Genomic DNA, 17,181 nt, shown 5'->3' with positions numbered 1-17,181 from the left:
TCTGTCTCTGATTTCTGGTTCTTATAACAGTCTTTAATGCTGTCAAATGACCATGACTTGGTCAGTTTATGAAGTGAAGTAAGACTTGAGAATAATGGGGGTCGGATGTACAAAATGGTTGATTATTCTACAGAATTGCCCAGATAAGTAAATTTTAACTTTTTAAAATACCAAATTATATTGGCTATTTACAGAGAACCTTCCCTGGCTGCCTATTGTTGGTTTGGGGTCAGCAGGTCACCGATAGAAACTCTTCAGCAGTTTAAATAGAGTACCTGTCAAAAGTCCTACTGGCTGTGGCAGTGCTAACCCATTGAATGTACATTTAATGAACCTAATTAGTGATTGAGCAAATATTTGACTTGCTGAATGTTTTTCGAGATTGACTTATATTTATGTATCATGAACTTCCTCATTCTCAGAATAAACATCATGAACTTTATGATCATCATTATGATGCATGCTGTAATGTTGAGGAGCATATCTATTAACTCCATCATAGAGAATGAATACTTATAATAATTATGTTATGACTCCATCAGTTTCCCAGCATTTGGGGTCATTTCACAGCGGGTTTTGTGTTCCCCCATTGGAACAGAAGCTAAGGGGGTTCCTGTTAGATGCCAGAGCTAAAAATGACTCATACTTTTAGTCTGGTGACTGTATTGTTGGAGGTGAGGCAAGTCTATGGCTGATATATAAAAATAACAATATTAAATGTATGTACATCCCCCAAGTCAACTTCAAAAATACATGTAAGTTCCCTCGCCTTTAGTCTTGCTCATTATTGATAACATCTGTATTTTTCTTAACTCATCACACAACTCCTATGATATCGTCTGCAATAAAGTACAGAAGAAGTACATGTAAAATCTGTTGCCATTCAAATGCATTCCACTTTTAAATGTAAAAATATACAAAGGTACGTAATGCATAGATTGTACGGTATGTATGGTTTGGTTACTGTTTTAATGTCGATTGTAGTTGCTTGAATATAGAAAGCTATATTTGAAGTATTATTGGTTCCTCTTATAATACATATATATATATTTTTCTTTTCACCTATGTATATATCCACCAAACTTATAGCCTTATTTATTATGTGGATCTCACAGCAAGAGTGGAGTGAGGAAGAATGAGAGCTAGGGAAAGAGAGAGATCTTCATCTCGAGTATAATCTCTATTCATTTGTAAATTATAGAGGTACTGTTTTGGGTTTTTAGTTTATTTGTGAGTTATGAAGTACTAGTGATTGTTTGTAATGTATTGATTGACTACTTGAGTTTTGACAAGGATCTGTGTTCTGTAAAGCACACTTGGTGTGAGATACATCCTTGATGTATTAAAGACTACACATCATGGGAAATTTGACATGGTGTTGTCTTTCACCCAGAATAGAATAGGGGTTTTATGACCACTGAATATAAGAGATTGATGTGTATATCCTGCTTCTGCCTCATACAGTATATTGGAGTCCTGATCTCAGTTATTTTCCCTGGCATGAAAGGCCAAGGAATAATTAGCTGAGCCCGTGTTGTGCATCTTTTTCTAGTGCTTTTCATAAAGTATCATGGTATCAGCAAATTTGTATCCACTGCTCAATAGACTCTGCCGTTACAAAACATGTTCGTGACAGTAAGAGCTAAAAATTATCCATAATTTACAAAGTGTACCATTAAGTATTAACTTGACCTTGGAGTGATAAACTTTTTAGCATTCCATAAAGAATAAAGATATTCATCTTGTAAGTAACACTTGACTTTAAGAGCAATTTGAGTATGGAATGCTTGATTGTTTCTGATATTTTAACAGTAAGGAAGTGTGACTGTAATTTTCAGACAACTTTTAGAATTGTAGCAGAAGGTCTCGATTCCACTTTCTTTTTGTCGACTACCGGTATTAGAATTTTTATTTTTATCTGCTTTTGTTGCCTTTAGTTTTCAATTAAAATAATTTAAAATCTTACTTGGCTTTCCACATTCCATTTGATTATTTTGGGTAAATGTACAAATATTAACATAAAACTCCTCGATATGAATACATAATGAATTCTACTAATCGAAAACCAGAAATATTTCTTTGAAGTTGAGCTGACAATATGTTATTTTCATACAGAGCTACAAAACTTTTTCACATTTTTTTGCATTGACAAAATGAATACAAGTAGAAGCTGCAAAATATGATTTAAAAGGTACTAATTTTTGTACTGCGGTTTGTATTAATGTAATGATATGTTATCTTTTCATCGCATAGCCAATTTGAATAGCATTATCACTAGCCATAGCTGATAATAGATTTTTATTCAGGAATGGCATAGCATGTACCATTAGAAATTGAATTTGAAAAGTAAAAAAAAAATCATTTCATTTTTCTCTGATCATATGTAATTGCTAGCATTCCAGCTCTAAGGGAACTGTTTAAGAATTACTGTCATGTACATAACTTGTTGTCTTTTTGAAAGAGTTTATTCACAGAATCATTCCATTGTGTGCATTTTAGCCAAAAAAAAGCTTTGTTTCTGATTTAAAAGAAGAACATTTTTACAGGCAGTACTTTGGTGGTAAACCCTTGGTTAACCCCAGACTAAACAATAACTTTATTCCACACTAATATGGAATGCCATGTCTCATCTTTCTTTTTCAACATTAATGGAAATGATACAGTAGAATTAACTGTATCACTTTATAATTTCATGACAACATTCAACTTGTTTGGACACCTTTTCACTGCGTCTTTACCATACTTTTAGTCGATGAATGAGTTAGTAATCCGCATTTCATAAAACTGTGATCTGAGTTAACCCAGGGGTTTCTAATTCAGTGCAACATGTATGATAATACAACACTATGGCCCGTATTCTGAACACTGGTTTAAAGTTGTGGTTTAACTATGGAGAGCCAATTGGAGCACAAATCCTTAACAGTACACATCCAATTTATCAACTCGTTTGACACTCAAATCATTCATAGTTATCTGGGAATGACAACTCAAGTATTTTTCTTTTTATGAAAGTGAATGGAAAAAAAAAATAGTAAACATAACAAAGATACATTATGAACAGAATCTTTGAATTTTTGGCTCCCCATAATATTAGCACAGACTTAGACCGTGGTCTAAGTTAAACTTGACTTGAGAATACAGGCCTGTGTCTCTAGTAAGTACTGACTCAATTTAAATCAAACTATTTTTAAGCATATTGTGCAATATATATATTGGTTTCCCTTTCCCTAGTCACACATAGTTATGTTCAGGGTCTGTCCTTGATTCTACAGTGTGATTGTCAGCTATCCAGAAATCCAGACTCCTAGATTTTGTGTGGGTCTTAGATTTTTGTACATATAAAAATGCCAAGATCTAATGATACCTGACACTCTCAAGGAATGAAACATGAGGATTTTGTCAATCATACATGTAATTTCAATGGTAGTGAATTTTCCATTCAACTGCGCTTGAAAATTCAACAGAAATATGGAATATATTATACATTCAATTAATTGTGGTAGACTGGAATACTCTGCATTTTTGTGTTTTAAATGTAATGTACATCTTCCAGGAATTTCATTCATATTTGAATTGATTCCTTGTAGCTTTTCCATTCTTGCAGAAATTAATGTACACTATGTATTTCTTTGAATAGTATTGTACGGATTATCACATTCCATTTTCATTCCTTTTTTGGTCTCAACATTCAATAACGACAATCAATTTAGTGTGAACCTCTCAAATTTCCATCTATTCATATTGAACAATCATGGTATCTTAAATGAAGCACAACTCTTCTTGTTGAAAATTATGGTATCTTTAATGAAGCCAATATACCTTGTCAAAGAGAGGTGGTTTGATTGGTGGATAGTGTTATGACAACCATTACCCTATTTATATTCGCCAGTGTTGCAATATTCCTATAATAGTACTGACGCACGTAAGCAAGCATTTTCCCCAAACAGGAGTATGAAAGGGGCAGCCCAAAATCTGTGATCTGTACAAACAATGCGTGTAACTTATATGTATGTACATGTAGGTGGCGTACCTAAACGACATACATGTATATTTGTTCACTCTTATGAACATTAAACTTTTTTTAGGTAAACGTATGCGGTTTTGTTGAAAAGCAGTAATATACATTGAATGTGTATGTTTCAAGGACTCCTTCATTTTTAATGTGTTTTCCTAATTAATTGCAAACAAATCATGAGAAATAAAACTAAAAATACATCTCTGAAAAATATATTTATTCCTGATTAAATCCTTAACAGTGCAAATTCACAGCAATAGAAATGTACTCAAACACTCGTGTTCAATTTGAAATTGATATCATTTATTAACCATCATCGTATAAATAACAGGTCACAGGATTCATATGTGACTCTAAGCTTTTTTGTTGATTCTAAACAATCATGGTATCTGTGGTAACAGTGCATATTTATGAAATTATGTTACTTCTTGTGGTTGAAAATTATTCATAATTGAATATATTGTATCTATCCAAAGCTGAATTTTGTATTCTTCCTTACTGTGAATGATATACCCTATTTTCAATTACTTCATATTATCATCACGGTTGTATTTATAAGAAGGAAATATAAAGTTTAGTGTACATGTCAGTTACATTTGGCGCTCATCTTACAAAGAGTTGAAGTTGATCTGATCACTCACAACTGTGGAAAGCCAGAAGCGGCAATATCTATAATGCATTTATCAATTTAAAATCTAGATTAGATGTATACTCATGCATGCATTAGTTTCTTGACATTTCAATGTGCTCCTAATTGTTTTCCAAAGATGCTTTCATATTTCCTGTATGAAAAATTATGACTTGCATGGATTTTCAGTTGAGGTTGATCAATGCCATACTTTGTGAGACAGGGCCCTGGTGTCTGTTAATTTGTAATAGCCATGATTCTAAACATTAAAAATCTTTTTTTTTTTTATCCCATGTTTAAACAAATTGTATGTATCAAAATTATTGCACAATTAATACTAATATATGTGATGTTAATTTACATTGCTTCAAAAAGGATACTTTCACATGCATGTACGTATGCCAGAAGATTTCTAAAATAATAGTTTTGCTCATATTTGAATTTCTTGCATTTCATATCAGAACTTGTTTATTTTTGTTTTAATATAGAATCATAACAAATTGTTTGTTCGTTTATTCAGTATTTTCTTATTTGTTATTGATCGACTTGCTTCAATTTAAACATGCCACATCAGATTTCCTTTTTAATCTTTAAGATGATATGAAATGGCCTTGCTTGGTGTGAATGACTCACTGGGATTTTAATCAACAGATACAATGCAATGAGTATTGTTGTTTTGCAAAGACTGTACTGCCAGCATTACAGAGAAAATGATTTACATGTATTTTGGTTGTATAGATAAGTGCAATCGCACAAAAATGTGTCCATAGTACACTATTGGGTTTAATAAAAGATTCAGAAAGTTGAATTTATTTCAAAATTTTCTACATGGTTCATTAGACAATTTCAATATTGAAATTGGAGCATTGATAAACAATTTTCTTTGTGACAGTGTATATGATTGGAAGAATTGAGCCATATATGGTAGAGTGATGTTACAGCTAATTGCTTTTAAAAGTATTAATGTGCTCAAGGATTTAATCTTCTCACTTGAGGAGTAAATGGAAAGCTACATGTATGAATTTAAGGTGAACTTTCATAATACTGCCCCATATCCTTGTATTAGTTTCATTGTAACCTCATTGCAGTATGTTTATCCTTGTAAATATGCTTATTGGTTTATATCTACCAAGCGGAATATGGTAAAGTACAAAATATCAGTACTGTCCTTCCCATGGAAAGAGCTGTAGAATGGAATATGGTTTCTAGTCTATTCAGAAGAATGTATACAAATGAGAGTTTTATGATATTAGATTTATATTTAAGATATAGGAAGACAATTGTACATAATAAGGTATTCTTCAAAACTATTCTTACTATATTGACCATTATAATATGTTTATTCATGATGTCACCTTTGCTTAATATCATTGGCCTACCAGTTAATGAGTATTCATGACCCAGCTGACCAATGGCGGTGCAATGATTATTCGGCTTGTTCCACCTTCTGTTTCATGGAATATTTTTGTGTCTCATCGTAGATTATTATTGAAAGGAGAAATTATACAAATAAACTATTGGTGTAATTTCATCGGGCCAAAGGAACATTTTGTCTCTCTGTGTATTCTTTCGGTCCTTTGATGCAATGTTTAAAAGTGGCTGCTGAATTGGATGTATGTCTTGGAAATAGCTGCTGTGTGGGATTGATTTGGCACCATTCAGGGACTTCAGCATGTTGGAGGCAGCTAGTAATTTTGATTCACATACTTTCATCATTATCTAAATGTTGTTATTGTTAATTGCATTTCTGGCATTCATCAAACAGAAAGATTGGCCTTATGATTGGAATACCAATTTTTTGTGGTGTAACTATTAAAAGTTGAAGTTAATGCAATTGCAAGTTCTTGGACCAAAATTCCATATCGGCCTGTTTATGGCAGGTTAAAAATTACACAACATCCACTTACGCTACTACATCACTAACCCCCTCATAGATTACACAATCACATTTTTATTATATTTACTCATGTTTTATCTTGGAAAACATTTACAATTCCATAATCAAAATGTATACAGAAAATTTCATAGACAAGACTGTAAATGTAATTAGCCTTGTATTTACTCATATCCCTGCCATTCTACAAGAACATGTCTTCTGACCTAACAGACTGCCTTGGTTTATTACAATACCAGAGATCATGAAAAAAATAATTTAAAATAAGTAATAATCGGGGGCCCATGTCACAGTGATCCAACTACTGTAAAATTACCATTATGGCAACTACCATGGTAACAGGGCTCAGCAGCTACCGTAATCACAATCAAGGTTTCTATGGAAGTTACAATAATGATAAGTTCACAATTACAGTTTATCAGCAGCAGCTACTGAGAATTGAACCATAATTGCATAGAACCCTGTAATTACACAAAACGACGGGGACATACCAAAACTGTAAGGTAACTTCAAAAGTACACTTTTTTGCATGCCCGCTCTGCAGGATATTAGGATCCTGTGCAATTAATAAGTCTTAATACATAGACCTCAATAGCACATGGCATGTAAAGTTTGGTATATTTCCTTCGAAACTTAACTTGTTAATTAAAGGAGAATGAAACCCTTGAAACCAGCTGAATCCATATCAAAGAGAAAAACCAAAGAAACATATTGTTGAAAGTTTGAGGAAGATTGAATGAATAACAAGTTATGAGCATTTGAATATTGAGATCACTAATGCCATGTAGATCCTCCCATTGGCAATGCGACCAAGATCTGTGATGTCACACACGTACAACTCCCTCATTACTTTAGTACTTATTTCACTTATATTCTCACTTTTATAGAGTCTATCACAAGGTGAGGTGTTCTCTTTATGAGAGGACAAGTACAGAGGTTTCACAACACTATATCAATGATGAATCGTTTGTCATATGATTAGAATGAGCAAAAAGAGATGTTTTGGGGTAATTTTCAGCGTCCAAAAGGGGAGAGTTGTTCATCTGTGACATCATAGATCTTGGTCGCATTGCCAATGGGAGGATCTCCATAGCATTAGTGATCTTGACATTCAAATGCTCATAACTCTTCTATTGCTAGTCCTATTTTACTCAAACTTTTGTTGATCTTATTCTTTGATTTTTCTGCTTTCAAAAAAGCTAACTTGCTCAAAGATTTTCATTCTCCTTTAAATGTTGCACAAATACATGTGATTTATAAATCCGAGAGGACAAATGCAGTTTCATTAAAAAAATGTTGCATTCTAGTTTATAAATCTAGGGGCGTTTCACAAAGTGAAAATTCTTACTAAAAGTCATGAGCAAGTGCCAACGTGCACACAACATCAAATTAGCTCATAGACTGATTGATACAAGGTACATTGAGCACATGCAACTGGGAATTTAAAGCGGAATCCAACCCAAGTAAAAATAGATTTAAATGAAAATCTGGCATGCAGATAGGTAAAAAGTTGAATAATATTTATCAACAATATTAAAGAAAATCATTTTTTTTTTGTGGTAAATCATTGTAATCTCTATGTTATCTTTTCTTCTTTTTTTTTTAAAGTTTAAAGCATGATCATGTCACATGAATTATATACATGTAAGTAGCAATCATACAGTGAAAAGTGTGTAAAGTGACTGATCTTTTTATTTCTATGAGCGTTTATAAGTGAAAAATCATGCAAACATTTCCAGGCATGGTAAGGTAGTGAGCAAGAGAAGAGATAGAGAATAATGAAACAAAAAACTCGAAGACGAAGATTGATCTCACAGAAAGGGAGATTTTGTTAATCAAGGAATATAGATAAAACAAATACACCTTGAAGCCTCGCCTTGGCTCATCGGTAGAAAGAAGGAGCTTGGTAGGATATTCCTGACAAGATTAATGCCAGAAACCCCACTGCTTTCAGGTCAAAAGCTGACATCTAAAAAAAAAAGCAGAGCTGCCAAGTTGTATTTTGCATTTTCAGTATTCTTATCCCCCAAAATCAGTATTTTGACCAAAAAATCAGTATTTTTACCGTGTGAGATAAATATGCATGCATAATGCAGACCTGCCAACCTCTGGGAATGAAAAACTGTATTCTGTGATAAAAAACTGTATTTTTCCCCCAAAAAGTGTATTTCATAATAAAATGCATGGCGCACTCGCTCATTGCGGGGCTCAAGCTGCGTGCAAGCTAATATGCGCACTGCTCTTGCAGATGAAAAAAAAACATTGAAACATGTGTATATATCTCACCCTGGTTTTAACAACATGATTGAAAAAAAAAAACAAGTTACCTGAAATTACATTGATCTAATAACCATATTTGTGTAAGTTTTTATGAAATAGAGACATATAGAGATGATTTTTCTCAATAAATTACGACTTTGTAAAAAAAAAAAACGTACTGCCGTATTTTGGTTGCAAAAACGTCTTAAATACGCCAAAAAGGTACTGGTTGGCAGGTCTGAAAAAGGAACAATCTAAATACATCAATGAGAGCAAATCTTTATGAAGGGCAAGAACGGCAAGAAATAAGAAAGCCAATTCATAAATACCCCATCCATGCATAATGTATTACACATTTTTCTGGATGTTTACAAATAATTTTCTCACATCATCGAATCGTGAATGACCTCATGTGTACTGACTACAAGCCACACAATTGCCATGCTAATTTAACTTTGATTCCATCGCTGATTTTTTCATTTTGCAAGTCCATATGTTTCCATGCTAGCTACAAAATCAGCGTATATCAGAGTGAATGTGTAGCCAGGAGAGAAAGATGAATGCCTGTTGGGCAATTAGGATTGTTGGTATGATGTGGGAAACACAGCAGGTTATACAGTTAGAGCTTAAAATAATTTTTTTATAATATGAATTTGAAGTTATGGTTCTAAAGGTAAACAGGAGAGGAGGAGTGTGCAATGGAAATGTGGGGTAATAATTGCTTATATTTGATGAAGTAAATGCAGATTACAGCAATACAGATATGTGGATAAGAGTAATACTGTTAATAGCAGGCGAGCACAGGTCTAAAAAAGTTAGTTTTGTGGCAATACCAGGAGACTTGGCTGGCAAGAGACTGAGGTGTGAGATAGAGCTCTCCGAAACAGGCTACAGAGCTGACTTGAATTCATCAGTCAACCTGCTAAGGATCAGCAAATACACCTCAAATCTGAGTGAGAAAAACATGCCCATCATATGAGAAATAGGGTAGAACTGAACCTTGGTATAAAAATGGTCTCCGTTGAGCAAAATGCAGTAAAAGTGTTTTTGCTAAACATTGGAAAGTGTAAATAAGCTACCCCAAAAACCCATCAACTAGGCCAGGGAAGAGAAGGTGCTCCAACACGAGAAATCATTAAGATTCACCACAAGAAGAATGAGGGATGCTATATGCTCTGGCCGTGAGAAGCTGAGGGAGACATCCCGACATCCACCCGTGACATGGGCTTCTCACATGAAGAAAGAAAGATGTACATCAACGAGAATCTTGCCCCAGCTAAGAAGTCACTTCTGAAGAGGGTGAACGATGAGGGGAAGACAGCTGGATACAAATTCCTATGGACTGTAAATGGTACCGTTCTGGCGAGGAAGAGCCCAATATTCCACTCGTTGCCATCGAGAAGAGAATCTAAACAAGTTAAGAAATTATCTTTTATCTTAACTTATACTAAACTAGGCTAAATGAGAGCAACACGATTATAACTGTGCCACAAAATATCATTATTAATGAAGAAAGCAATTTTCCCCCATGAGTTCATTAATGGAAAACTTTATTAGAAAGCACATATTGACAATATTTATAAAATCATTACAACATTGGTGTCATCAGCAAATTAAGTCACTTCCTACCCGATTATATTATGTTTTCATTATATTCCATGTTAATTCTACCTTACTTGAATTATAGACTTGTTGCATGGGGTAATTCCCCAATCTGAGGCATTAACGACCCCTGCCACTTCCACAACTGGGGACAGCAAGACTGATGCCGAAGATGACAGCAAGTTAATAACTGGAATATCAACACAATCACAAATCAAAATGTCAGCCTTTGGGTTGTCCCAGTTAAAATACAGGAAAGAACCATAGATTCATGCATGTACCGGGCACTGCTAGATTCATCTACAGCAAGTGATATCTCCCAAGGCAATGAAAGTCTAAGAAATGAGCTACATGTATGTGGTATAGGTATACATATAAATGACAAGCAATGGGAATATTATTTGACAGAGTAAAGAAAAACAAGATGTGGACTGGACTAGAAGAGAGAAAATAGAACTGCAAAAGGTCCAGACAGTGCCAAGCTGACAATTACTAACATTCCGATTCTAGATCAAAGAGATTTACAAAGATCATCTGAAGAGAACTTAATTCTGGCTGGTCATCAGTCCAAAGAAAAGGCCAAGGCAGTACCGAGAACAGAAGACCAAGGCCTGGGAACCCATCTATACAGAAAAAAATCTTTGGTTGCTGTTGAAGAAGTGAGAACAAACATCACCGAGATGACTTTTAAGCATCATCCGACCAACAACTCTGCTGGCTACAAGGGATTCATCAATGCTAAAATTTCCAAAAATCACAACTCAGGCCCCCCAAAAAAAAAACAATACCAAATTCTTTTTTAGCTAGAGTTCGGTATTTCATGGAATGTGCATCAAAGCATAGTGTTGAAGTGCTTATCAACTGCAGATATTTCTCTCTCTTATGAACTCGATGATATTGATAACTTTATAAATGTATTATGGTAAATACTGTTGTGCTTAAAACATGATTCGCAGTAACAGGTGTTTCAGAAACCTGATTTAAAGATACTTCTGATATCCAACTACCGGTATTTCATATAACTGGCTATTCTTTTGTTCATAAAGGTGGGGCAGGAAAGATGAAGATCGCTGCTGATTGTGTCTAAAGGCCTCTCCCTAGATACTCCATTCACCATAGATACCATCTCTCCGTCATTTATTCAATCCTTTGTTGATAGTTCTTACTACTCTTGTTGACCTGAAGCTAAGAATAACACATCATCATGTCTTATAGAGGAGATAAATTTGTAAAGAAATCCAACATTGAGACCAGTGGAAGATTCAACATCTTGAACGATGAGCAGGAATGCAATGTTGCTGTCTCTATCGACCCAGCTAACCACACTCCTTCACCTCAGCTTACAGTCCCATCTTAAAGGGATGCTAAACTCACCAAACGTGGTGGTTTTGAGCTAGGCCTGGCTCGAGTAATCTTCGCAAATCTCCGTTCATCGTCGGCAACCCAAGAACTCAATGTAGAGATACGCGGTGGGCCTTGCTTTAAAAAAATATCGAATAGTAACGGTCGTTCACGATCGCTGGAAGGCCTACGGTGGGCGGCGATTGGCGAGTCAAGTAAGCTTGGAAAAAGCCTAAAGATCGCCAACCCACTTCCGGGTACGGGTACCCTCCTCCGGCCGGCTACAGCCTACGATCGCCTTCGTAATGTTTATTGAAAGCTGAATATTTTAGCTGTTTTCTTGTTGTCATCACGCGTTATGGAGAAAGAAAAATCGTCTTGGGATAGTTCAAGAGTAAGGCTTCGGACAGCACATGAATCTTGGATGAAACGAAGGGCAATTTTTGTAAACGAGAGAGGAATTAGAAGCAACTATGACGTAGAATTCGCTTATCATCTCTTGCAGCAACATGGTGCGATGTGCACTAGTGTCACCAAACCCTGTATCGATTCCGCCGAGCTGTCGGCGCGGACAAGAGAGACTAAACACAAGGTCCCAGGGGGCTCTAACCTTCCTGTCACTGCAAGAAGAACTTGTAGGAGATCCATCAGACTTTGTCATGCATGCTTTCCTTGGCTGGTTGAGTAACACTATCAGGTTAGGTTAAATAGAGTATTGAAGCCAAGTTTATAACAAGTACTTCTTTGCAATTACAGTTTTTTCATAGAATTATAATAGAAGCTAAGTTTATAACAAGTATTTACTTCTTTGCAATAACACATTTTTTTTTCATAGAATTATTATAGAAGCTAAGTTTATAACAAGTAGTTACATCTTTGCAATAATGCATTGTTTTTAAAATATAATTATTATAGAAGCTATTAAAGTTTATAAAAAGTAGTTACTTCTTTGCAATAACATAGTTTTTTTCACAGAATTATTATAGAAGCAAAGTCTTTAACAAGTAGTTACTACTTTGCAATAACACAATTTCTCTATTATTAGATTATGGAATAGTGTAGTAGGTTTCACGGTACACCATGTATCTTTCTTGGGCATATGTTGGTCCTGAAAAGGACCACCCAATCTCGACGTTTCGACAAGTGTGTTCTTTGTAAAAGCAGGCCTTATATACTCTGTCGAAGTGCCGTATGCACGGTATCTCGCAGGGTACATGTCTCTGATTGGCTAGATAGGTCACATGACATCCACATATGCGGACGTGGGTGACAACACACAAATTGGGCGCGCAAAACCAGCGACGACCGGAAATGCTGTCAGTTATCATTCCCGCTAGGATTAGCATGAATGACAAAAGTCACCACTTCCGCTTGAACGATAGTTCAAGTACCAATCAGTATCGTTCATTCCACCTATCGTTCATTCCACCACCCATCAGTGCTGAGATCCATCAACAAGACGTTAGTCAAACGAGTGCATGAGGTTAGTGACCAGATCCACCTGAGAGGTGAGCTTGAGCATATCAAACGTGTTTTGAAATGTAACAACTACCCCTCACATAAGATCTGCACTGAGCTTCCCCCCACGTGGAACCCTCGTGTAGGACAACCCAAGGCGAGAGTCGTTCTTCCATATCTGGGAGCAGCCTCTCACAAAATTCAGAGGATTTTGAGAGAAGCCGACATTGAGGTTCGTCATAGTTCCTCAAATAAGCTTCAATCTGCCCTCACTACCCATAAGGACAAGCGCAACTCCAAGGACCTCCCTGGAGTTTACCGAATTCCTTGTGAATGCGGTAAAGTTTACATCGGTGAGACGGGTCGTTCCTTCAACACTCGGATTAAGGAACACAAGGCCCATGGTAGGAGAGACGAGAGGGAAAAATCTGCAATCATCGATCATGCCCATACGCATGATCACCGGATTCTCTGGGATGAGAGTAGACTGGTCACCCGTGTCCCCTACTGGTATCAGCGGAGAGCCAGAGAAGCGTTGGAGATTGAGGAACATAACACTGTTCCTCAAGACAGCGGCCTCCAACTCAGCAATATCTGGCTTACCGTTCTAGACAAAGAGGCTAATTTGCCTAATTAGCCTACCCGGACGTTCCACACACGTGTGAGCACTGCAGTGCATGGGCGGAAGTGGTGACTTTTGTCATTCATGCTAATCCTAGCGGGAATGATAACTGACAGCATTTCCGGTCGTCGCTGGTTTTGCGCGCCCAATTTGTGTGTTGTCACCCACGTCCGCATATGCGGATGTGACCTATCTAGCCAATCAGAGACATGTACCCTGCGAGATACCGTGCATACGGCACTTCGACAGAGTATATAAGGCCTGCTTTTACAAACTTTGCTCATTCTCCTGAGGACGACAAGAACACACTTGTCGAAACGTCGAGATTGGGTGGTCCTTTTCAGGACCAACATATGCCCAAGAAAGATACATGGTGTACCGTGAAACCTACTACACTATTCTTCTTCGCCATGGAAACCTTCAGAAATTATAGATTATGGAAGCAATTTTGATTAGAATAAATGTCTCGATAAATTTTGAAGGAATGTTGAACCACAAAAGTGAACCATGTAAGTTGCTCTATCAAGTTCTGTCACATCAACAAGAGTACAAAGTACGAATCTTGGCCGCAAAATGTCTGATCGATGCAAAATTTTGCAGAGACAGGAATTAAACAAATAAAAGACTCAAATGGTCTTTATATGCTGGGGCATAATTACTAGTGCAAATAAAGAGGAGCTATGAGCAATAGAGTGAATAGACAACCCTAAGAAAAATTGATACTACTTAAATTGTAATATCCAAGTCTTTGGAAATGCATAAGGACTAAACCTGTTCCATCAGAGACGCACTTAACAAAGCAGAGGTAACAGCTGATGCATGTAATGACTAATGGACACTATTAACGAGGATATAAGGTTTCTTTGCATTTGACCTTCACTTCGTGAACAGCATCTCAAATAATTGTTCTCAACTACTTAGCCATATCTCGAACATTTATACATCTGTAATCCGCCGTTAATTCATTTTAATCATTGTGCGGAGATTGGGAGGTACTAATTGGTACATTGCTTGGTGAAATCTTCAGAATGGGGAAAGCGAGTAAGGTATGGGAATATTTCACCAAGACTTCAGAGTCAAGTGTGCAATGTAAACTCTGCGATGTTGTATACAAGTACACAGGAGGATCTACTACTACAATGAATGGTCATCTTCTGAAGAAGCATCGGAACATTGTAAACGCACCTGACCAACATGAAGGATCAATAGCCTCCTTCTTTAAGAACCCGCCCACACCAAGGAGTGAGGAAATCCGGGAAGGTATCATCTCGTTGGTTGCCAAGGACAGCCTGCTCAAAAGTTGCGTTGTGTGATAGGGGCACCAGGGGCTCATTCAAACCCTAGAACCGGACCATACCATGCCCACCAGGCAAACGATCACAGACTAAATGCGCTGTATGACGTGAAAAGGAGAAGTGTCCGCGAGTTCCTAGGAGAGGTTATCTCGGTCATATTAAGTACAGACTGCTGAACCAATGTTGGGACAAAGGATTACATGACAGTCACTGCGCATGCAATTGGCGACAGATGGGAGAGACAAAACTTCATCCTGGAGACAAGACCTGTGAGGAGCATCGAGGACGACGATCAGCCCCAGGGCTACACCACCGAGGCCATACAAAACCAACTGAGGTGAGTGACTGAGGAGTGGGGCTTAATGGATGAAGTTGATGGCGTTGTCCACGACAATGCAGCAAATATGCGTCGAGTTGGCGAGCGGATAAACACTAATGATGTAGGTTTTGCAGCCCATACGCTACAATTATGTGTGAACTCAGCAATGAACTCTATTCCCAGCATTAGGAACATGTGTGCTGCAGCAACTTGACATGTTGGGCACTTCAAGCACTCTGTGGTAGCAACTAATGCCCTTGAGACTGAACAGAAACAATTCGGGATCGCAGAGCACAAGCTAATACAAGCGATAAAGACACGTTGGAATTCAACATACGACATGTTGAATCAACTGAAGGAACAAAGGTGGGCAGTTTGTCGTGTATCAAGTAACAGACAATACAAAAGCCAGACAGATGCAAGGACCCTAGAACTTTAATACAGACCAACAGTGGCGATTGTTAGAAGGCCATCTGGACAGCCTGGAACCCTTTCAGGTGAATAAAGTAAACATCATTATTCTGTGTAACTTTATTAAGAAATTGGGAGCCTGGATATTTTGGATGAAATTTCACAATGTGATGTGCGGTATACAAGAACTGTGTTATTACTTAAATTGTGTATTGTTTATAAATATTGGATTGGGGAAGAGCATTAAAACATGCATGGATAAAATGTAACTTTGTATACCTGAAGAGAATCATCCAGCTGGTGTGATGACATGAGAAAAATTTCTCTTGTCAAAATCAAAGAAAATTCACAAGTTTTGGTCACCTTTGGGTGCTAGCCACCTTCAAGCTGCACCAGAAAAAAAAAATTATACAATGAGCCATATCTTCTTCAGTGTCTGCATTTAAATTAGAAAATCTCAGTTTTCATGGATCTCTGTCCTACATGTACCTGCACAAATCAAATTTGATCACATCAATACCAGGGGTGTTTCACAAAAAATGATGCATGACATAAAATCACACTTTAAATTCCCAGTTGCAAGCGATACCACCTCAATGATCTGATCAATGCCAGAAATATGCATGCATGCATGCTAGATACCATGTACAAATTGGCACTTAACGTTACTACATGACAGGGCTTTACGGTACTCTTTTTACATAAATGAGCAATTCTCATTGTACGAAGGGAGAAGCATTCAGATTTTGCCTGTGAGAGCTGAACCATTGAACAGTTCTATCAGTTGCCTCGCCCATTTTTTACTACATTTGTCTCTGGTTAGCTTGAAAAGAATGTCACTACAAAGTCAACAATATTATAATGTAATAACTGTTCTGCCCCAACATAATGTTTTAAAAAAAATGTTTACATAGCAAAATTATTAATAATTTCAATTAAATAAAATGTTCATGCTTTCATCCGATCATACAATTTGGACGGGTGACTGAAATTTAAGTATGGTACATGTATGTTGGAAGGGGGATCAAGTGCAATCATGAATATCCATATGTGCTGATAAAAATTATGGCACCTAAATTGCATTCAAGAAGAATGATTACAAATGCAGTATACAGTACTTCTGGGTACAATACCAATAGTGATCCACAGAGGTAAGTTTGGTGTAAAACCTTTACAGGAAGTTAGTAACTACATGTATGTATAGGACTCAAAAATCACTTTAAAGGGGAAGTTCACCCTGACAAAAAGTTTATTGTAAAAATAGCAGAAAAAAATATTGCCGAAGGTTTGAGAAAAATTCATCAAATAATTAAAAAGTTATTAGAATTTCAATTATT

General features: G+C 36.5%; 1 protein-coding gene across 1 annotated transcript; it reads left to right on the top strand.

Moving 5' to 3' along the window:
* Positions 1–10,017: 10,017 nt before the first annotated feature.
* LOC135155814 (uncharacterized) lies at positions 10,018–13,834 on the top strand. The gene is made up of 3 exons (XM_064106076.1): positions 10,018–10,140; positions 12,245–12,374; positions 13,179–13,834. Exons 1-3 carry the CDS (start codon positions 10,018–10,020, stop codon positions 13,832–13,834), a joined length of 909 nt encoding a protein of 302 aa, XP_063962146.1.
* Positions 13,835–17,181: the final 3,347 nt, after the last annotated feature.

Source organism: Lytechinus pictus, chromosome 10 (genome assembly GCF_037042905.1).
Source record: "Lytechinus pictus isolate F3 Inbred chromosome 10, Lp3.0, whole genome shotgun sequence".
Classification (NCBI taxonomy): Eukaryota; Metazoa; Echinodermata; class Echinoidea; order Temnopleuroida; family Toxopneustidae; genus Lytechinus; species Lytechinus pictus.
The sequence above is the reverse complement of the archived record's forward strand: the minus strand, read 5'-3'. Positions and strand labels throughout refer to the sequence as shown.